Below are 24,271 nucleotides of genomic sequence, written 5' to 3' on the forward strand. Positions count from 1 at the left end.
TTTGTATTGAGTCAAGGATGGACTCTTGGAGAAAATTCAAATCCTTGAGACATTTTTTTTAGACATATAAAGAAATATGAGGTGATTTTTTAAATCCCTGAAGCTTAACCATCCTGGTATATTTACATATAGAGAAATAGGAGGTGATTTTTTAAATCTCTGAAGCATAACCATCCAGGTATATTTTTTCATAAAAAAGCAAATACTGACTATCCTTAAGTGTGGGTATACTAAAGAAGGCTGCACATAAATTAACCACTGTGAAATGTTTACTTATTGAGAGAATGAAGGGCAAGACAGTATTCTAATGGTTGTGTGATATTTCATTAGTGCTATAATCAACCTTGAATGTTGGATATTTAGGTGTCATCAATATTAATAATGCAGCATCAGAGGCTCAAAGGCATAAAGCCTTTTCTGAATAGATTTCTAGGAGTAAAACTACCTGGTATGACATGGAAAAATAGTATGACTATTTTTAGGGTTCTCAATATGTATTGCCAAATCCAAGGGATTATGTCAGCAATAAATCAAAAGTTTTATTTTCATGCCATCTTTGTGAGCATTGGATTTTCTCATTTGAAAAGGAGAGGGCTAATTTCATGGGTGAAAATGGGATTTTATTATTGTTTAGACTTCTCTATTGGTGAGGCTGTTATGCGATTAGATTTTCTCTTTTATGAATTTATTTATGTCCTAGGCCCACTTATCTATTGGCTGAGGGAGTACTATTTAAATTGTTATGAGTTACTAGTTTATACTAGTATAACTAGTTTATAGATAATACTAGACATAGTCCCCATTCACTCAATTTTACTGAAAATTATTGTCCCCTGTTATTTGTTTGTTGTACTGTGGCATTTTTTAAAAAGGAAATTTCAAATTTTTATAAAGTCAAAACTAAATCTGTTGATCTTCCATTGATTTGATTTCTTTAATCCAAAAGAATTGATGTTCACTTAAACTTCTTAGAGATATTTGTGGGTTTTTTATATCTGATCCCTCAATCCATCTGGACGAAAATGTGCAAAGGATCTCATGAAATCTTGATGTGTACGAGTCTATTTATTCCTCCATTCCAGCCTTATGCAGACTCAGAGTATTTATCTTTTTGACTTATTATTTCCTCCTGACTATTTAATCAAGTGATCATTTTGATATCTTTTCTTTTTCTCAATATGAAGCTAGTAAACATTGCTCAGGGTACTATACCCATCAATTTTTTACAGTCATTTTGTTGTAAACAGACACATGCACATGTGTGTGAGTTTCAAATGGATAAATTTGTTGGAAATATTGTATTAGTATGGTGATTGTAACTGTATTTTAGATCACTATTTCTTATTTGAAAAGTTATGCATATATGCATATTTGTGTGTGTGCGTGTATATATATATATATACGTATATGCACATACACACATATGTATTCATTTTAGAAAACATGCAAAGATAATCCAAAAAAGTCTCCACATTGCCACCACTTAACTAAAATTTAATATAATGTGTTTATCTTTTTCTATTATGCATATATACACACACAATCATACACATTTTTGCATTATTTATTCATTTAAATATTGCATAGGTAGACTATAATATCCAGATCATTATCTAAAAAACCTATCTATTGGGGTGCCTGGGTGGCTCGGTTGAGCCTGCGATTCTTAGTTTTGGCTTAGGTCATGATCTCAGGGTTGTGAAATGGAGCCCCACATCAGGCTCCACGCTCAGGGGGAGTCTGCTGAAGATTCTCACTCTCTCTCCTCTTCCCCCTACTCACGCTCTCTCTCTTTTCTAAAATAAATAAATCTTTTTTAAAAATTAAAAAATATAAATAAAAACCTATCTATTCAGAAAATAGATCTAGATAAGAATCATATATTACTGTGAAATCATAATTTTCACAAATTTACTTAAGGCTAGTTAACTGTCTCTGGTAGCTTTAAGCAATGTGTATTTATAGTAGAGGTTAATCAGAGTAGTCAAGCACAACATTGTGGGCTATTTGAAAACCATCAGTGGATGAGATAGGACTTGGAATGTACATACTCTTATATTCCCTAAATCTCCCCTAAAAGGTGGTAAGTGAGGGACAGTTGAATAAAAGGTAATGACCATTTTGGCTTACTCCTAAGGAATGGCTTATATATGCCATGTGGATTTATGTAAGATATGTGTCTATTTTTTCTAGGAAGTTGCACGGTTCCTGGATACCAAACATCAAGACCACTATCAAGTCTACAATCTATGCAGTATGTGCATGGCCAGATATTTTGCTACTATTGATTTAAAACAGGATGATTCAGTCTTTACATTTCATTTAATCATAAGTATTTGGTGGGTGATGGGAAGTGAGTTTAAAAATCTCTATCTTGCACTGGTTCTGTTTTGTAGGAAAAAAATATCTCAATAGTATAAATGCCCTGTGAGGGAGGCAGGAGGCTTAAGTTGAGGCATAGCCAATTTGGTTGAATCTGCTCTAGTGGTATTAGGTTTAGGAAAATACTTCTGTTTTTCCTGCCGGCTTGTGTTTTGAAGACAATTCACTAGGAGTGAGGTGTGAGGAGAGCAAAACCCAAATGAAAAAAATCCAAATAGTCAATAAACAAGGGAAAATATGCTAAAAAGCAAAACCCTGTAGAAAAGAGATTATATCCCCACTTACTACTCTGTCTGTTTTGTCTTTTCCTCTTCCTGTATATTAAACGGACATTTTCAGGAGGCAAGCACTCTGGTTGGCCACATTTACTTCTGCTCTGTCGTGTCTGTCTACCCTATGATAATATGATGAGTAGCCTGCTAGAAAATTAAAAGTAAGACCTGTTAAACCCAAATAAGTTGGGTTTACGTTATGCAAGATGGACAAACCACTACTATATTTTTCAGACCCTTAATATTCTTAAAGCAGCAAGAACCAGTCAGGAAGCTCCTTTTAAAGGTGGATAAGGAATTTATAATAAAAAAGTATAACTTCTTCATAACTTTATCATTTACTATGTTTATTAGGCATAGATATATGACCTATGTATCATTTATTTTAGGTGAAGGAGCTTATGATCCTAAGTACTTCCATTATAGGGTCCAGCGAATCATGATCGATGATCACAACGTCCCCACTCTAAGGTAAGTTTTATGCCAAGATGGCTGTCAAAATAAAGCTAAATATACTGGCCTTGATTTTTTGGATGCATTTTAATTCAACTAAAAATTTTACATTTAAAATCAGTGAGATGGTGGCATTCACCAAGGAAGTAGATAAGTGGATGGCTCAAGATGATGAAAACATCGTAGTGATTCACTGTAAGGGAGGCAAAGGTAAAAATATTTTTTTAATTTCTCTTTTTCTAAATAAATATTAATACATTAAAGTACAAGAACAAGATGCATACTGCTATTAGTATTAATGGTTGTTAAATTTTTCTTTGGCGGGAGGCACCTAGGTGGCACAGTGGTTAAGTATCTGACTCCTGGTTTCAGCTCAGGTCGTGATCTCAGGGTCATGAGATGGAGTCCCCCACCAGGCTCTGTGCTCAGCGCAGAGTCGGCTTGAGTTTCTCTCTTTCTCTGCACCTCTGACCCCACCCTGCTCTCTCTCTCTCTCTCTCTCTTTCATCTCTCAAATAAATGAATAAATCTTTAAAAAAATAGTTGTTAATATTTTTTGATGTTAGCTTCAAGACTGAAAGAAGGGAAGGAAAGAGTAAGGAGGGAGGGTGGAAGGTAAATACTAAAGGGAAGAAAATAGGAATAACAAAACTAAGGAAGGTTGAGCATATTTTTTCCTGTTTATTGACTACTTGAGTTTCTTCATTTTTGATTTGTCAAAATATCTATGAAATAAAAATGTCTAATTTTAAAAACTGTCAGAGCACTTTTATTTAAGATTGTTCTTAAACTTTGTGAGAACCTTTTAAAGTTAAGGAGCCAACAGCGTTGCTATTGCAAAACCCAAAAATTATAGTGGAATTTTTATAGTGTACAGATACAATGAAGTTGATTTTTGTGAGGTCAAATGAAAAAAAAATGTAAACTCATTCAATTTAAATTGAGTTAGATTTTTCTCTCATTCAGCTTAGGCTTTTAATAATCATCTAAGCATATTTCACAGTTTTTGACCAAGAATTACATTTTTGGTGGGTTATAAAACAGTTTTTTATTGCATTCCAGGAAAACACAATACTTTACCATATATAATCGAGTAAAATCAAGTTTTAATGTTACCTGAAAATTAGTTTCAAGTCCATGAATTAGTAGGTAGTTTCTATCTTTAGCTCTACAGGTTGAAATATTCTGGACATGCAATTTGCAATACCGTCTATAAATGAAGACTATAGAAATGGAACCATAGGAATTGCCAGTTTTTGACTATCTTTTATTTACAAATATGGTCATTTTACATGGCTCAACCTAAAGTATTATAATCCAAGCAATTAACTTTAGTTTCCTTTTAATTAAAGCTAATTCCCTGCTTGAAGGCTAACCTTCATTTCTAATTTCTTTTTTAAATTTTTTCTGAGAAGGGACTTCAATTATCCTGTATTTGCATGTCTTGCCTTGACTTCCCTTTAGGATTGTTTGGCAGACTGGTATTCAGCCAGCTGGTATGCACCAGAGTAGCCTCTTTTTTCAAGTTTTCATTCATACTGGTTTTGCTCTCTTCTTGCTGGTTGGTGCCTGCACATTATTTTATTATTGATTTTTGGGACTACTTTAAACTGGGTGTTGTTTTTTTTAGTATAGTTGACATGCAATGTTAGAATGAAAACACTAATTTGAAAAGATCTATGCACCCCTATGTTCATTGCAGTGTTATTTATGATGGCCAAGTTGTAGAAGCAACTCAAATGTCCATCAATAGATGAATGGATGAAGGAGATGTGGGGTGTGTGTGTACATACATTTTACTCAGCCATAAAAAATGCATGCTGTTGTTTCTGTTAGTAGTTTATATTACAACTATCAACTCCTACGTGTTGTCTTTTAACTTGATTATGATTTATTTTGTCATATAGGAGTATTTATAATTTTGAATGGAGTGAAATTTATTAGTCTTTCTGTGTGTGTGTGTGGTTTGTGCTTTTTGTCATGTTTAAGAAATCCAGCCTGCATACTGAAGTAGTGAAGGTATTATACTTTATAAAATATTAAAGTTTTGTTTTTTACATTTAGGTCTTTAATTAGGATTTGGGGAGGGAGGTTTTTTTTTTTCCCATATGGATATACAATTGTCCTAACACCATCTATCACAAGCTCATTTATTCCCTGTTGATTTATAATCCCTTCTCAGTCACGTATAAAGTTTTAATAAAAGTTTGAGATGGTCTATGAGTTCTTTATGCCACACTACTGAAATTTTTTTATTTAAAAAATTTTTTATTAAAGCATAGTTGATACACAATGTTACATTAGTTTCACGTGTGCAACATAGCAATTTGACAAGTCTATACATTATATTATGCTCCCAACAAGTGTAGCTACCATCTGTCACTATGCAATGCTTTACATTATCTTCAATTACAATACCATTGACTCTGTTCCCTGTACTGTACCTTTCATCCCCTTGACTTATTCTGTAACTGGAAGCCTGTATCTCCTACTCCCCTTCACCCATTTTATCCAAAGCCTCACCTGCTTCCCTTTGGCACCAACCACTTTGCTTTCTGTATTTATATGTCTGTTTCTGCCTTTTGTTTTTTAGAATCCACATATAACTGAAATAATATGGTATTTATCTTTCTCTGACTTATTTCACTTTGCAAAGCACCCTCTAGGTCCATCCATGTTGTCACAAATGGTAAAAATCTCATCCTTTTTATGGCTAATCTCATCCTTTTTATGGCTAATATGCGTGTATACACACACACACACACATATATAGATATATATATATATATCACCTCTTCCTTTGATGGGGACTTGGATTGCTTGCATACCTTGGCTATTGCAAATAATGCTGCAATGACCATAGGGGTGCATATATTTTTTTAATTAGTGTTTTCATGTTCTTTCGGTAAATGCCAAGTAACAAAATTACTGGATCACATGGTAATTTTACTTTTAAGGAACCTACAAAATTTTAAGGAATTCTGAGGAATCTCCATACTGTTTCATTTTGGTTTTTCTCCATGTATTTCTTGATTCCTCTTTGATTTTTGGTTGACCCATTCATTGTTTAGTAGCATGTTATTTAACTTCCATGTATTTGTGCTCTTTCCAGATTTCTTCTTGTAGTCGATTTTTAGTTTCAAAACATGGTCAGAAAAGATGCATGCTATGACTTCAGTCTTTTAAAATTTATTGAGACTTGTTTTGTGGCCTACCATGAGATCTATCCAGAGAATGTTCCATGTGCACTTGAAAATAATGTGTTTTCCACTGTTTTAGGGTAGAATGTTCTAAATATATCTGTTAGATCCATCTGGTCCAATGTGTCCAAAGCCATTCTTCCCTTCCTGATTTTCTGTTTGGATTATCTGTCCATTGATGTAAGTGGGGTGGTAAAGTCCCCTCCTATTATTGATATTACTATTGATTACTTTCTTTATGTTTGTTATTAACTGCTTTATGTATTTGGGTGCTCCCATGTTGGATGCATAAATATTTACAATTGTTCTATCTTCGTGTTGGATTTTTCCCTTTATGATTATGTAGTGCCCTTCTTTGTCTCTTGTTACAGTTTTTGTTTTAAAGGCTATTTTGTCCAATATAAGTATTGCTACCCCAGCTTTCTTTTCACTTCCATTTGCATGATAAATGCTTTTCTGTCCCTTCACTTTCTTTTTTCTTTTTTTTGTTTTGAGGAATAAATTTTATAATTGTACATAAAGTGCATAGTAGTATACTTAGTAAGTTCTTCACATATTGTAGTTGTGTGTATTTTTTAATCACTTATCCACCTGGATCTTCTTTCCATAATATTTTTTTTGTATGCATGCAGAAAAATTTTAGTGATTTTTTATTTAATTTTTCATTTAAAGTCAATTAATTAACATATAATGTATTATTGGTTTCAGAGGTAGAGATCAGTGATTCATCAGTCTTATATAATACCCAGTGCTCATTACATCATGTGCCCTCCTTAATGTCTATCACCCAGTTACCCCATCCCCCACCTCGCTCCCCTCCAGCAACCCTCATTTTGTTTCCTATGATAAAAAAAAAAAAGAGTCTCTTATGGTTTGTCTCCCTCTCTGGTTTCATCTTGTTTTATTTTTTCCTCTCTTCTCCTATGATCCCCCATCTTATTTCTTAAATTCCACATATCAGCAAGATCATATGATAGTTGTCTTTCTCTGATTGACTTATTTCGCTTAGCATAATACCCTCTAGTTCCATCCATGTCGTTGCAAATGGCAAGATTTCATTTTTTGATGGTTGAGTAATACTCCATCGTATATATATACTACATCTTCTTTATCCATTCATCTGGGCTCTTTCCATAGTTTGGCTATTGTGGACATTACTGCTATAACCATTGAGTGCAGGTGCCCCTTCAGATCACTAATTTGTATCTTTGGGGTAAATACCCAGTAGTGCAATTGCTGGGTTGTAGGATAGCTCTATTTTCAACTTTTTGAGGAAGCTTCATACTGTTTTTCAGAATGGCTGTACCAGCTTGCATTCCCACCAACAGTGTAAGAGGGTTCCCCTTTCTCCACATCCTTGCCAACATCTCTTGTTTCCTGACGTTAATTTTAGCCATTCTGACTGGTGAGGTGGTATCTCATTGTGGTCTTGATTTGTATTTCCCTGATGCCGAGTGATGTTGAGCATTTTTTCATGTGTCTATTGGCCATTTGTATGTTGTCTTTGGAGAAGTGTCTGTTCATGTCTTCTGCCCATTTCTTGATTGGATTGTTTGTTCTTTGGGTGTTGAGTTTGATAAGTTCTTTATAGATTTTGGACACTAGCCCTTTATCTGACATGTCATTTGCAAGGATCTTTTCCCATTCTCTCAGTTGTCTTTTGGTTTTGTCTGTTTCCTTTGCTGTGCAAAAGCTTTTTATTTTGAAAAAGACCCAATATTTCATTTTTGCCTTTGTTTCCCTTGCCTTTGGAGATGTGTCTAGCAAGAAAGTTGCTATGGCTGAGGTCAAAGAGGTTGCTGCCTGTGTTCTTCTCTAGGATTTTGATGGATTCCTGTCTCACATTTAGGTCTTTCACCCATTTTGAGTCTATTTTTGTGTATGATATAAGTAAATAGTCCAGTTTCATTCTTCTGCTTGTGGCTGTCCAATTTTCCCAACCTACTTTGTTGAAGATTAGTTGACCATAGAGTTGAGGGTCCATTTCTGGGTTCTCTGTTCTGTTCCATTGATCTATATGTTTGTTTTTGTGTCAGTACCACACTTTCTTGATGATTACAGCTTTGTAATAGACTTTAAAGTCCGGAATTGTGATGCCACCAGTTTTGGTTTTCTTTTTGAACATTCCTTTGGCTATTTGGGGTCTTTTCTGGTTCCATACACATTTTAGGATTATTTGTTCCAGCTCTGTGGAAAAAGTTGATGGTATTTTGATAAGGATTGCATTGAATGTGTAGATTGCTCTAGGTGGCATAGACATTTTAACAATATTTGTTCTTCCAATCCATGAGTATGGAATGTTTTTCCATTTCTTTGTGTCTTCCTCAATTTCTTTCATGAGTGTTCTATAGTTTTCTGAGTACAGATCCTTTGCCTCTTTGGTGAGGTTTATTCCTAGGTATCTCATGGTTTGAGAGGCAATTGTAAATGGGATCAACTCCTTAATTTCTCTTTCTTCTGTCTCATTGTTTGTGTATAGAATTGCAACTGATTTCTGTGCATTGATTTTATATCCTGCCACATTGCTGAATTCCTGTATGAGTTCTAGCAATTTTGGGGTAGAGTCTTTTGGGTTTTCACATAGAGTATCATGTCATATGCAAAGAATGAGAGTTTGACTTCTTCTTTGCTGATTCGGATGCCTTTTATTTCTTTTTGTTGTCTGATTGCTGAGGGTAGGACTTCTAGTACTATGTTGAACAGCAGTGGTGATAGTGGCACTATCCCTGCTGTGTTCTTGATCTTAGGGGAAAAGCTCTCAGTTTTTCTCCATTGAGAATGATGTTCAATGTGGGATTTTTGTAGATGGCTTTTATTATACTGAGGTATGTTCCCTCTATCCCTATACTCTGAAGAGGTTTAATCAAGAAAGGATGCTGTACTTTATCAAATGCTTTTTCTGCATTTATTGAGAGGATCATATGGTTCTTGTCCTTTCTTTTATTAATGTAGTATATCACATTGATTGATTTGCGGATGTTGAACCAACCTTGCAGCCCATGAATAAATCCTACTTGGTCATGGTATTGCCCTAGCGCTGGAGTTTTGCAGTTCTCATTGATAGGTGAACTTGGTCTTGGCTGGATGTTCTTGCTGATCTTCTAGGGGAGGGGTTTGTTGCTTAGATTCTCAAGTGTCTTTGCCCCAGGGATTGCTAGGGGGCCAGGCTAAATAATCTGCTCCAGTTTGCTCTTTATGACTTTTGTTCCCTCAAGGCTCTCTGCAGCTTTAGAGGATGAGAATGAAAATGGCAGCCTCCCAATCTCCAGCCCAGAGCCAAGAGCTCATGGCCCCACCACTCAGTGCACCCTCAGGGAAAAGCAGTCAATCACTCCTGTCTCCCTGGCCTCTGTCTGCACTCCATGTTCACCCAGCCCCTGACCGAGCGTTTCTATCTCAGGCATAGGATGCTGTTTTGAGTCTCCAAACCTTGCAGATTCCTGTGGCTCACACCTGTGCCACTCCTCCCAGGGTTTCACTGATTCTGCCACATCTTGGGCCCCTGCTCAGAGAGCAGTCACTGGACCATCCCTCTATTGGTGGTTTATGGCAATCCCGGGGCTGAGAGTCCACTCCTGGGCTTGCTGATTGCAGCCAGCTTCCCCGCTCTGATGCCTGGGAGCTCTGTGGCACTCAGGCTCCCCCGGTCTTCCTGTGACCCCGAGGGTCCTGAGACCTCACTGTCCCACCTAGAGTTCCGCCCCCACTTAGCCACTTGAGTCCCTTTCAAGCCAGGGCGTCCCTCACCAGAGCAGACTTCTAAAAGTGCTGATTTTGCACTCTGCTGCTATATCACTTTCTGGTTGATGGCTGACGGAGGCTCCCCCCACCCACGGTTTATCTTCCCATCTATTGCCTCGGATTCACTTCTCTGTACGTTCTACCTTGCAGAAAGTGGTTGCTTTTCTGTTTGTAGAGTTGCAGCTGTTCTTTTTTTAGATCTCTGGTTGAGTTCCCAGGTGTTCAGAATGATTTGATAGCTATCTAACTGAATTCCTGGGACCAGATGAAACTAAGGTCTCCTACTCCTCTGCCAACTTGGACTCCTCCCCATCCCTTTACTTTCATTGTGCATATGTTTTTAGTTCTGACGTGAGTCTCTTGTAAGCAGTACCTAGATGGGCCTTGCTTTTTTATCCATTTTGTCACCCTATGTCTTTTGATTAGAGCATTTAGTCCATTTAAATTGAAAGTAATTATTGATAAATGTGTATTTATTGCCGTTTTGTTACTTGGGGTTTTTTTTGTTGGTTGTTTTTGAAGTTCTCTTTTCCCTTATTCTGTTACTCTCTTCTCTCATGGTTAGTTTGCTTGCTTTAGTGATATACTTGGATTCCTTTCTCTTTATTTTTTGCATATCTGTTATTGGTTTTTGATTTGTGGTTATCATTATATTCATATATAACATTTTATGCATATAGCAGTCTATATTAAGTTTATGGTCACTTAAGTTTGTCATTCTAAAAGCACTAAATTTTTACTCCTCTCCCCTCCCATGATTTAGGTACACTGTATCATACTCTACATTCTTTTATTTTGGGAATGCTTTGAGTGATTTTTATAGATGCACTTATTTTTTATTGCTTTTGTGCTTCCCACTTTTCTTACTCTTACTTATGGTCTTTCCTTTCCACTCAAAGAGTACCCTTTAGCATTTCTTGTAGGGCTGGCTTACTGGTCATGAATTCCTTTATCTTTTGTCTGGAAAACTCTTCATCTCTCCTTCTAGTCTGAATGATAGCCTTACTGGATAGAGTATTCTTGGCTGTGCGTCTTTTCCTTCCAGCACTTTAAATATATCATGCCACTCTCTTCTGTCCTGCAACATTTCTGCTGATAAACCAGCTGATATTTTGGGGGGGGGGGTCCCTTATATGTAACTGTTTCCTTTTTTCTTGCTGCTTTTAAAATTCTCTCTTTATCACTACTTTTTGCCATTTTAATTATTGTATATCTTGGTATGGATATCCTTGGATTGAGTTTGTTGGGGGTTCTCTGTGCCTCCTGGACCTGGATTTCTGTGTCCTTTTCAGAATCGGGGAATTTCTCAGCTATTATTTCGTCAAATTTTCTGCCCCCTTTTCTCTCTCTTCTTTCTGGCATCCCTATAATGTGAATGTTATTATGCTTGATGGTATTGCTGAGTTCCCTTAATATACTCTCATTTTTTAACTAGTCCTTTTTCTTCATTCTGTTCAGCTTGATTGCTTTCCATTACTCAGTCCTCCAGGTTGCTGATCCATTCTTCTGCTTCCTCTAGTATATTATTTATTCCATCTAATGTATTTTTAATTTCAGTTATTGAGTTCCTCATCTCTGGTTGGTCCTTTTTTATGTTTCCTATCTCTTTGTTGAGGATCTCACTGAGTTCCTACACTCTGTTCTCAAGTCCAGTATCTTTATGGCCATTACTTTAAATTTTCTATTGGACATGTTACTTATCTCTGTTTCATTTAGCTCTCTTGCTGTCATTTTGTCCTGTTCTTTCATTTGGGACATATTCTTCTGTCTCTTCTTCTTATCTGTCTGTTTCTATGTGTTAAGAAAGTCAGCTATGTCTCTTGCTCTTGAAAGTAGTGGCCTTATGAAGAAGAGGTCCTGTAGTACCCTGAAGTGCTATGTCCCCTATTTACCAGAAACTGGTACTTCAGGGGTGTCTCCCATGTGTGTTGTGTGTGCCCTATGGTTGTGTCTTTGCCACTTTTTCCTTCAGTCCAGTCATCTACAAGTCATCTTTGCCTGTTGTAGGCAGATTTGGGTCCCTGTGTTGTTGGGCCTGTCTGGAGCCTCCTTGGACTTGATTTTAGTCAGACCAGGCATATACCAGAGATGCAGTAGCACCAAACTGCAGGCACTTACCCTGTGTTTTCCCCTGAAAAGCTTTTATTGGTGGACAGTACTAAAAGTCAGACCCCTTGTCTGCCCCCAGCCCACTGCTGGGGCTGTCAAACTGCTGGTGTATGGGGTCTGCTTTCCCTCTCTCTGGGGCAGGAGTCACTTTGGAGTGGTGCTGGCCCCCGTCAGGGCTGCTTGCCCACTGCCATGGCTGTGGCACCACTTTGTTTTTAGTTTGTTTAGTTTTTTTTTTTCTTAAGATTTTATTTATTTCAGAGGGGCAGGGGAGAAAGCTCAAGCATGAATGAGGGGAGGAGGAGACGGAGAAGCAGACTCCCTGCTGAGCAGAGAGCCTGATGCCTGATGCAGGGCTTGATCCCAGGACCCTGGGATCATGACCTGAGCCTAAGGCAGACGCTTAACTGACTGAGGCACCCAGGTGCCCCTGTGACACCACTTTGGATGGACATCCAACAAGTGTGTGTTGGAGGAGGTGGGTCTGCAGAAGAATGCAGGGTGGGGCATGTGATGCTAGCAAGGTCCATGTCAGCCCTCTGCTAGAGGGGACCTATAGCCTCCCAAAACTTCCTTTCAAGGCAGGCAGGAGGGGTGGATCTGCAGAAGAGCTCTGGGGCGGGGTGCACTGTTAGTAAACAAAATGGAGAGTGTTTGTGTTACACTGGTTCCCCAGATGTTGTATATCTAGACTGGGGGGCTGGGGAGCAAAACAGTACCTGCCAGCTCTTTTGTTCTTGGAAAAGTCTCCTGAAGATCCCTGCCCCTCCAGCACAGGCTCTAAGATTAGTAAACAAATCTCCCTCCCATATATCTCAAGTGTTTTTCAAACTGCTGCTTCCATGCTGTATCTCAGCTGGGCTGTTGTGCTGTCTCTTTAAGGGTGAGAACTCAGTTTCTTATAGTCCTCAGGGTTTCCCTGAGCCTGGCCAGCTGATTTTTAAAGTTCTAGGAGTTAAGCCCACTGACTGTAAGAATTAGTGAAGTTAGGCTCCTCTGGTTTTCAAAGCCAAATGTTATGGGGATTCATCTTCCCAGTGTAGATCCCCCATGCCTGGGATGCCTATTGTGGTGTCTCCTTCTCTGTCCTCTCCACACCAGTGGTGTCCTATCCTCCCACAGACAGTCCTGAGGGTCAGTTTGGCTCCCAACAGCATCTCTTCCCTTTGTAGCCTCTTCAATGTGGACTGTTCTCTACATTTAGTTGTGAAGAGTCTGCTCTACCAGTATTCAGGTCATTTTCTGGTTTATTTGCACTGATGTGAATGTTACCTAGGTGTATCTGTGGGACAAATTGAACCTAGGATCATCCTACTCTGCCATCTTTCTTGGAAGTGTCTTGTTTTTCAATAAGAATTTATACTTTCCTTCATAATGTCTTGCATTTTTTTTTAGTATAGTTGACACGCAATGTTTCATATGGTCTTGCATATCTTTGTTAAATTCATTCCTAGACATATTGCTGCTACAAATGGAAGCTGGTTTTTAATATACATTTGGATTGTTTCCAGTTTTTACTACTATAGATAATGTTTCTATTATAAATATATGTTCCTTGTTGCACATGTTCTCACATTTATTTTGAGTATGTACCTTGGAATATAATGTTCGTGTTTAGGATAATGAATCTCAAACTTGAATAGATGATGTCCAAAAACAGTTGTACCAATTTACACTCCATTGGCATCGTTTGAAATTTCCATGTGTTCCATATCTTTACCAACAATTAGAATTCTTAGTCTTTTTATTTTTAGCCACTGAGTGTGTGTGGGTGTATAGTTGAATCTCATCATGGATTTAATTTGCATTTCTATTATTACTAATAAAACTGGGAAAGTTTTCATCACAGGTTTATTAGCCACTTGGATATCCTTTGTTATGAAGTAACTCTTTAATTTCCTTGCCCATTTTTCTCCTGACCCATTTTTTCTCCTGAATTTTTGGGGTTTTTTCCCAATCGAGTTGTGGGAGTTCTTTACATATTCTGGATTTCAACTCTGTTATTTGTTATATGTATTGCAAGAAACATTTTCTGCTCTGTATTTTGCATTGTTGTGTTTTATGAGTATCTTTTGGTTAACAGACATTCTTAGTTCTAACATAGTGTATATCATTCTTTCTCTTTATAAGGTTAGCGTTTTTGTAACTTGATTAAGAAATCTTTCCCTGAGTTTAAGAAGACATTCTCCCATGATATCCATTTGGAATTGATTTTTTTTTATTCTTATGTTAATCCCCATACATTACATCATTAGTTTTAGATGAAGTGTTCCATGATTCATTGTTTGTGCATAACACCCAGTGCTCCATGCAGAATGTGCCCTCCTCAATACCCACCACCAGGCTAACCCATCCTCCCACCCCCCTCCCCTCTAGAACCCTGTTTGTTTTTCAGAGTCCATCGTCTCTCATGGTTCGTCTACCCCTCCGATTTCCCCCGCTTCATTCTTCCCCTCCCGCTACCTTCTTCTTCTTCTTTTTTTTTTTAACATATATTGCATTATTTGTTTCAGAGGTACAGATCTGAGATTCAACAGTCTTGCACAATTCACAGCGCTTACCAGAGCACATACCCTCCCCAGTGTCTATCACCCAGTCACCCCATCCCTCCCACCCCACCCTCCACTCCAGCAACCCTTAGTTTGTTTCCTGCAATTAAGAATGGAATTGATTTTTGTGTGTGTGTGATGCAAGGGTTTCATCTTTTTCCCTATGGTTATCTAATTGTTTCAGCACACTGATTGGAAAGACTTTTATTTCTTTATTGCCAAGGGGCATGGTTCAGTTTCTGAACTTTCTATTCTGTTCATTGATCTTTCATCTATCTGTGTGCCTGTCACACAACTATCTTATTTACCATAGTTTTCTAATAAGTCCTGATTTCCAGTCAAAGGAGCCCTCTGGTCTTGTTCTTTTTCACAATTATTTGGGTTTTTGTTTTTTCTCAAAATTTTATTTAAATTCTAGTTAGTTAACATATAGTGTAATATTGGCTTTAGGAGTAGAATTTTGTGACTCATCACTTACATATAACTCCCAGTGTTCATCATAACAAGTACCCTCCTTAATACCCATCACCCATTTAGCCCATCCCCCACCTACCTCCCTCCATCAACCCTCAGTTCTCTATTCTTAAGAGTCTCTTATGGGGGGCACCTGGGTGGTTCAGTCATTAAGTGTCTGCCTTCAGCAGGGTCCTGGGATCGAGCCCCAGACTGGGCTCCCTGTTCTGCAGGAAGCCTGCTTCTCCCTCCCCCACTGTCCCTGCTTGTGTTTCTGCTCTCACTCTCTCTCTCTGTCAAATAAATAAATAAAATCTTAAAAAAAAAAAAAAAAGAGTCTCATGGTTTGCTTTCCTCTCTCTTTTTTTTTCCTTCCCATATGTTTATCTGCTTTGTTTCTTCAATTCCACATATGAGTGAAATCATATGGTATTTGTCTTCTCTGATTGACTTATTTCACTTGGCATGATACCCTCTAGTTCCATCCACATTGTTGCAAATGGCAAGATTTCATACTTTTTGATGACTAAGTAATATTCCATTGTGTATATGTACCACATCGTCTTTATCCATTCATCTGTTGATGGACATCTGGGCTCTTTCCATATTTTGACTATTGTGGACATTGCTGCTATAAACATTGGGGTGCATGTGTCCCTTTGAATCACTATGTTTGTGGGGTTCTTTTCAAGCCCCATGTTGGGTATAGAGATTACTAAAAAATAAACTTAAAAAAAAGAAAGCTTATATATTTTTGGTTACATTTATTCCTGAATATTTTTGATACTATTATAAATGATATCCCTTGAAAATTTTTATTTTCTAAATGTTTATTGTTGCTCTGGCATGCAATTCATTTTATTAACCTTGCAATTAGCAACCTCACCAAACTTTCTTCGTCTAATTTATGTGTAAATTCTTTTGGATGATATGGTACATGCTTACATCATGTGAAAATAATCAATTGCATTTCTTCCACTTCAATTTTTTTTTTTTTTCCTAGCACTGGCTCAAACCTTTGGTCCAGTGTTGAATTAGAAATGGTGATAGCAGTCATCCTTGTTCTGTTCCTGCTTTAAAAAGAAAAGCTTTCAAGTCTCTCACCAATTACTTTAGGGTGTGTGTATGTGTGTGTTTTATTTATTTAATTTGTTTATTTGCCAAAGAGAGCATACACACAAGTGGGGGGGGGGCGGTTAGAGGGGGAAGGAGAGGGACAAGCAGACTCTGCAGAGCCCCATGCAGGGCTCAGTCTCACGACCCTGAGATCATGACTTGAGCAGAAAGAGTTGGACACTCAACTGACTGAGCCACCCAGGCACCCCTTGTGTGTTTTAGATACTATCAGATTAAGAAATTTCTTTAATTAATGCTAAGTTTTTATCATCAGTGGATGTTAAATTTTATCAGAAGGTTTTTGAGTCCTTAACATAATATAATTTTTACCTTTATTCTATTAATATGATTGATTGCATTGGTGAATTATCCTTATATTCCTAGAATAGACACAATTTTGCTGTGCTCTATTATTTTTCATAAATTGTTGGATATTTAATTTTAATTAATTAAAATTTAACCTTAAGAATTTTTGTATCCATGTCATAAGTATGATTGGTTATAATTTTTCTTTTCTCATAATACTCTTTTCAAATTTTGGCTTCATAAACCAGAATTGGGTTATGTTTCCTCTTTTTTAAAATTCTCTCAATGAGCTTGTATAAATTGACATGTTTTTCCTTAAATATAATGTGGAATTCTCTAGTGAAGCCACATTGGCCTCAGTGTGGGGATTTGGCCGCATTTTCTTTGTGGGGAAGTTTTTAAATTGTGGTTCAGTTTCTTTATTAGATATAGAATTATTTACAGTTTTATTTATTCTACCCATTTTTGGTAGGGTGTATTTTTCCAAGCACTTGTCCATTTTATCTACATTTTCAAATGTCTTGGCATCACATTGTTCAAAATATCATTGTATTCTAATGTCTATCATGGTGGTCCCTTTTTCATTCTTACATTATTGTTTTCTTTTGATTAGTCTCATCAGAGATTCATCAATTTTATTAGTCATTTTAAAGTACCAAGTTCTTTTGGCTTGATTGTTTCTCTTGTTTGTTTCCTAGTTCATTAATTACTATTATATTTAGTGTTTCCTTTCTTCCACTTTGTTTGGTTTAATTTGTTCTTTTTTTAAAAAAACTTCTTTAAAGGAATGATTAACTCATAGATTTTCAACTTTTTCTTTTCTATTTGGTATTTCAGGCTATATTTCCCTCTAAGAATTTTTTAGCTTCATCCCACAAATTTTTATATGTAGTATTTTTATCAGTATTTAGTTCAAAATGTTTTCTATTTTCCATTGTGCTTATTTCTTTGACCCAGGTATTATGTAGAAGTATACTTTCTTATTTCTAAACATATGAGTATTTTGTAATTATCTTTTAGGAGTTGATTTCTGCTTGTATTGCATTGTGGTCAGAGAATATATTACCTATTTTTTTTTAGTTCTTAGAAATTTGTTTATACTTGCCTTGTGGTCCACAGTTCAGTCAATTTTATGAAATCTTTTCCGTGCAATTGGAAGTGTATTAAGCATTGTTGTGAACAGTGCTCTGTATCTGTTAGGTCATTTGTAAATTGTTTTATTCAAATCTTCTGTATCCTTACTGACATTTTATTTTGGTTTGATTGAAATTTTACAATATAATTACTTCCTCCCATGTAGCAATTATGCTAAAGATTTCAACTTGCATCCTCCATTTAGCTATTGATTTTTTTATGTTGGCTTTGTATCGAGCAATGTACCTGAACTCTCATTAATTTTAGGTTCTAGCCTGTAGATTTACTTGGATTTTTCTAATCTGAAAGTAAGGAAAGTTTTGTTTCTTCTGTTTTTATCCCTACACATTTGATTTCTTTTTCTTACTGCACTGGCTAAGCCCTATAGTACGGTGTTAAATAGGAACAGAGAATAACGGACATTCTATTTAGTTCCTGGCTTTAAAGGGAGTGCTAACAACATTTCAACATTAATATGATGTACAGGTTTCCTGCTATCTGAAAGTAGAGCATTCCTATGAAAATTTGCATAAGCCAAAATGGTGTGAAATAAAGAAGCAATTACCATTAATTTATATGGAAAATGTTTAGAGCATTCCCAGACCTGAAAAAATAACCCGTCTTAGCCTTTTCCGGTATCTTAGGACACATCTTGCTAATGGATGCACAAAATAAATCAAGGTAAACCACAGATGCTCACAGACACAGTTCAAAGCTACAGTGGCTTGATACTTAGATGCTGAGTGTATTTCCCAGGGTGGGAGCTTGGCGGTATCACTCTCGCTGCTCTGAGCGTGTGCTGCCTCCGTAAGTACTCACTGCAAAATAAATGCTGAACCGTATTTTTGCTTTATTCCTTCTCTTCATAAAAGTGAAAATCCTCTTCAGATTGCTTTCACTTAGCAAAAACAGGTGCTGACATGGGTTTTTCATAAAAGTGAAGTGGCATAATGCAAACTTTTGAAAAAATGGAGGACACTTAACACCTGGTAGGTATTTTGGTAGATTCCCTTCATCAAGTTAAAAAGGTTTCCAGGGCGCCTGGGTGGCTCAGTGAGTTAAATGTCCAACTCTTAATTCTGGCGCAAGTCATGATCTCAAGTCTGTGGGATTGAACCCCTCTGTCAGGCTTTGAGCTGGGTGTGGAGTCCACTTAAGATTCTCTCTCTCTCTCTCTCTCTCTCTCCCTCTGCCCCTCTGCATCCCACTCAATGTGCCTTCTCTCTCTCTCTCTCAAAAAAATAAATAAGTAAAAAAAGAAGTTCCTAGTTTTACTTGGCTCTTAAAACTGTGAATATATACTGAATTTTAGTAAATGGTTTTTTTCCTGCACTTACTGAGATGATTACAAGGTATGTCTCTCTTAATCTGTAAATATGATATATTACATTAATACAGGTTTCTGATATAAGATTATTCTTGCATTTCTGAGATAAATGGAACTTGGTATTGATATGTATTTTTTCTACTGCTGGATTCACTTTGCAAATACTTTAAGTTTTAACATCTATATTCCTAAGTGACATTGGTATAAAGTTATCTTTTATTATATTTTTGCAATTTGGGAATCTATTATATTAGTGCTAGTAAATGAGCTGTAAATTTTTCTCTTTTTTACCATTATCTAAAAGAATTTATAAAAGAAAATATTTCTTATAGATTCGGTAACAATGTCATCTTGTTCTTTTGGAGGGAGGTGGTAAAAAAGACTGTAAATATAATTTTTAATGCGATGTTGTTTTATTCAGGTTTTCCCTTTTTCAATTTTTTTAATTGATATTTTCATTTAAGTTTTTTTTAAGGTTTATTTTAGAGAGCGGGAGAGAGCATGGGGGTGGGGGGGGGGAGACCGAGAGGGAGAGAGAATCTCCAGCAGACTCCCCGCTGAGCAAGGAGCCTAACCAGGGTCTCCATTTCACAACCCTGAGATCATGACCTGAGCCAAAATCAAGAGTTATATGCTCCACCAGCTGAATCACTCAGGTGCCCCTGTTTTCATTTAAGTTTTTTAAATGATTGACTTATTAAAGTTATTCTTACAGTGTTTTTGAATTTCTGCTATACAGTAATTTTGACCCCTGTTTTATTTCTAATATTTGTCCCTCCTCTCCTTTTCTAAAAATCGGGTGCTTTTTTGTTTTGTTTTTGTTTTGTTTTAAAGATTTTATTTATTTGACAGAGAGTGGGAGAGTACAAGCAGGTGAATGGCAGAGGGAAAGGGAGAAGCAGGCTCCCCGCTGAGCAGGGAACCCAATGTGGGGCTCAATCTCAGGACCCTGAGATCATGACCTGAGCCAAAGACAGACACTTAACCAACTAAGCCACACAGGCGCCCCTAAAAATCACTTTTATAAGAGATTTGTGTCTTCGTTTCTTGAGGAAAAAAGCACTGGTGTTTAATGTTATCAATCATGTCTATTTTGTTTTCTGTTTCATTTCTGTTTTAATATTTCACTTTTTACTGTGATCTAGAATCAAATTGTGGCCCAGGGACTAGCAAAATCTTCATATCCACCTCAGACCTACTAAATTAGAATCCACACTTTAATAAGATTCTCAGATGCCCTGTATATCATTGACGTTTGAGAAGCACCAGTCTAGATGATTGCTCAGTAACGGTTTAGAGTGTTTTTCCCCTTTAATTTTTTCCCCCTCTGGTTTATCTAAAGATTTGCTTCCCCTGGGCACTGATTTAACCATTTTTCTTCCGACTGGAGGAAAGAACAATGCGAACTTTTAGCATTTTGGGCTCCCTCAAAGCTCACCTTTAGGAATGTTTGGGCCCTTTCTCCTTTTACTTAGAGGAAGGGGAAAAAAAACGAAGGGCATCATCTGGGTTGCACTTTTCTCTCCCTTTAGCCAGCATGGCCAAAATCAGCCAGGGGAACCAGCAAGCCAGTTCATATATGGTTGAATCTATTTGTTTTTAATTCCATAGGTAACTACCACCTCTTTTTCCATTTATCTATGGATGGACACTTGAGTTGCTTCCATATCTTGGCTTTTGGAAATAATGTTGCAATAAACACAGGGGAGCAGATACCTTTTCAAATTTTGAATTACTGGATCATATGATAATTCTATTTTTAATTTTTTGAGGAACATCCATACTGTTTTTCACAGTGGATGCACCAACTTGCATTCTCACCAAGAGTGCACAAGGATTCCTTTTTCTCCACATTCTTGCCAACACTTGTTATATATTTTCTTGTCTTTTTTATTCTAGCCATTCTGACAGGTCATCTGTCAGGTGATATCTCATTACAGTTTTGATTTGCATCTCCTTAATGATTAGTGATGTTGAGCATCTTTTCATTTGTCTGTTGGCCATCTGGTATGTTGTCTTGGAAAAATGTCTATTCAGGTCCTCTACTCATTGTTTCATTGGATTGTTTGGGGGGTTTTAGTGTTGAGTTGTGTAAGTTCTTAATGTATTTTGGATATTAATTCCTTATCAGATATATCATTTGCAAGTATCTTCTCCTGTTCAGTAGGTTGTGTTTTCAATTTGTTAATGGTTTCCTTCACTATGGAAAAATTTTTATTTTGGTTTAGTCCCAATAATTTATTTTTGCTTTTGTTTCCCTTGCCTGGGAGACAGATGTAGAAAAATATTGCTAAGGGTAATGTCAAAGGGCTTACTGTCTAGGTTTTCTTCTAGGAGTTTTATGGTTTCAGGTCTCACATTTAGGTCTTTAATCCATTTTGAGTTTATTTTTGTGTATGGTGTAAGTGGTCCAGTTTCATTCTTTTGCATGTAGCTATCCAGTTTTCCCAGCACCATTTATTGAAGAGATTGCCTTTTCCCCATTGTATAATTTTTATCTCCTTTGTCATTAATTAATTGACCCAATAAGCATGGGTTTATTTCTGGGCTCTCTAATCTGTTCTATTGATCTATGTCTCCACTTTTGTGCCAGTACCATACTATCTTTTTTTTTTTTCCTTAAAGATTTTATTTATTTATTTGAGAGAGAGAGAATGAGATAAAGCATGAAGGGGGGAGGGTCAGAGGGAGAAGCAGACTCCCCGCTGAGCAGGGAGCCCGATGCGGGACTCGATCCCGGGACTCCAGGATCATGACCTGAGCCGAAGGCAGTTGCTTAACCAACTGAGCCACCCAGGCGCCCACCATACTATCTTGATTGCTACAGTTTTGTAGTATATCTTGAAATCTGAAATTGTGATAACTCCAGCTTTGTCCTTTCTCAAGATTGCTTTGATTATTTAAGGTTATTTGGTTCCATACAAGTTTAGAATTCTTTGTTCTAGTTCTGTGAAAAATGTTGTTAGTATTTGGATAGGGATTGCATTAAATCTGTAGGATCCTTTGGATACTATGGACATTTTAACAATATTAGTTCTTCCAATCTATGAGTATAGAATATCTTTCCATTTGTGGTGTCTTCAATTTCTTTCATCAGTATTTTATAGTTTTCAGAGTATAGATCTTTCACCTCCTTGGTTACGTTTATTCCTAGGTTTTTTATTATTTTTGATGCAATTATAAATAAAATTGTTTTCTTAATTTCTCTTTCTGCTACTTTGTTATTGTTGTATACGAGCATAACCGATTTCTGTGTATTAATTTTGTATCCCATGACCTTACTGAATTTATCAGTTCTAATAGGTTTTTTTAAAGATTTTATTTGTTCAGAGAGAGAGAGAGAGACAGAAACAGAGAGCACAAGCGCTTGCATGCAGTGGGAAGAAGGGTAGAGGGAAGGAAAGAATCTGAAGCCGACTCTGCGCTAAGCTTGGAGCTCATGCAGGGCTCAGTCTCACAACCCCAGGACCATTACCTGAGCCAAAATCAAGAGTTGGTTGCTTAACCAGCTGAGCAACCCAGGTGCCCCAGTTCTAATAGTTTGAAATCTTCAGGATTTTCTGTACATAGTATCATGTCATCTACAAATAATGACAGTTTTACTTCATTCTTAATAATTTGGATAACTTTTATCTCTATTCTGTCTGATTGCTATGGCCAGGACTTCCAGTACTATGCTGAACAAAAGTGGCAAGAGTGGACATCCTTGTCTTGTTCCTATTAGAGGAAAAACTCTCAGTTTTTTACCGTTAAGTATGATGTCAGCTGTGAGTTGTTCAGATATGGCCTTTATTATGTTGAGGTATGTTTCTTCTAAACCCACTTTGTTGAGAGTTTTTATCATGAATGAATGTTAAATTTTGTCAAATGCTTTTTCTACATCTATTGAGATGATCATATGATTTTCATTCTTTGTTGATGTAGTATATCATGTTGGTTGATTTGCAAGTATTGAACCATCCTTGCATCCCCAGAATAAATCCAACTTGATTGTGGTGAATTATCTTTTTGATATATTGTTGAATACGATTTGCTAATATTTTGTTGAAGATCTTTGCATCCAAGTTCATCAGAGATATTGCCCTGTAGTTTTCTTTTCTTTTTTTTTTTTTTTTTTTTTTTGTAGTGTTTGTCTGGTTTTGGTATCAGGGTAATGCTTGCCTTGAAGTATATATTTGGAAGGTTTCCTTCCTCTACTATTTTTTTTAATAGATCAAGGATAATAGGTATTAACTCTTCTTTAAATGGCTAGTGGAATTCACCTGTGAATCCATCTGGTTCTGAACTTTAGTTTGGTGGTAGTTTTTGATTTCCAATTCAATTTTGTTATTTATAATTGGTCTGTTCAGATTTTCTGTTTCTTCCTCATTCAGTTTTGGAAGATTGTATGTTTCTAGGATTTTTTCCATTTCTTCTAGACTGATTAATTTGTTGGCATATAATTTTTTTGTAGTACTCTCTTATAATCCTTTGTATCTCTGTGGTGTTGGTTGTTACTTCTCTTTTGCTTCTGATTTTATTTATTTGGGTCCTATCTCTTTTTTCTTGATATGTCTAGCTGAAGTTTTCTCAATTTTGTTTATCCTTTCAAAGAACCAGCTCTGTTTCATTGATCTTTTCTATTTATTTTTAGTGTCTATTTATTTTTGCTCTAATCTTTATTACCTCCTTTCTTCTACTAGCTTTAAGCTTGTTTGTTCTTTTTCTAACTCTTTTAAGGCATAAGGTTAGGTTGTTTATTTTAGATTTTTCTTATTTCTGGAGGTGTTTGTATTACTATAAACTTCCCTCAGACAGCTTTTGCTGTCTCCATGAATTTTTTTATTTCCCTTTTGATTTCTTCATTGACCCATTGGTTGTTTACTAACATGTTATTTAGCCTCTATATGTTTGGTTTTTTTCCACTTTTTCTTGTGATTGATTTCTAGTTTTGTAACAATGTGGTCCAAGGATGCATGATGTGATTTCAGTCTTCTTAAATTTAATGAGGTTTATTTTGTGGTCTTCCTGGAGAATTTTCCATATGTATTTGAAAAGAATATGTATTCTGTTGATTTTGGATGGAATGGTCTATATATATATCTGTTATGTCCATTTGGTCTAATATGTCATTCAAAGATAGTTTTCTAATGCATTTTCTGCCTGGATAATCTCACCTTTGATGTAATTGGGGTGTAAAAGTCTCCTACTAGTATTGTATTACTGTTAGTTTATCTATTCAGGTGCTCC

At 36.4% G+C, this 24,271-nt stretch overlaps 1 protein-coding gene across 1 annotated transcript in view; it reads left to right on the plus strand.

Moving 5' to 3' along the window:
• The window catches only part of LOC118009477 (phosphatidylinositol 3,4,5-trisphosphate 3-phosphatase TPTE2-like), a 136,022-nt gene that overhangs the window by 83,092 nt on the left and 28,659 nt on the right, over positions 1 to 24,271 (plus strand). The window contains exons 13-15 of the mRNA XM_035003487.1: positions 2,194 to 2,254; positions 3,044 to 3,125; positions 3,229 to 3,317. Coding sequence (XP_034859378.1) covers positions 2,194 to 2,254; positions 3,044 to 3,125; positions 3,229 to 3,317 — 232 coding nt within the window. The remainder of the gene's footprint in view (positions 1 to 2,193; positions 2,255 to 3,043; positions 3,126 to 3,228; positions 3,318 to 24,271) is intronic.

This window comes from Mirounga leonina, unplaced genomic scaffold (assembly GCF_011800145.1).
Source record: "Mirounga leonina isolate KUSES-001 unplaced genomic scaffold, KU_Mleo_1.0 Mir_127, whole genome shotgun sequence".
Lineage (NCBI taxonomy): Eukaryota > Metazoa > Chordata > Mammalia > Carnivora > Phocidae > Mirounga > Mirounga leonina.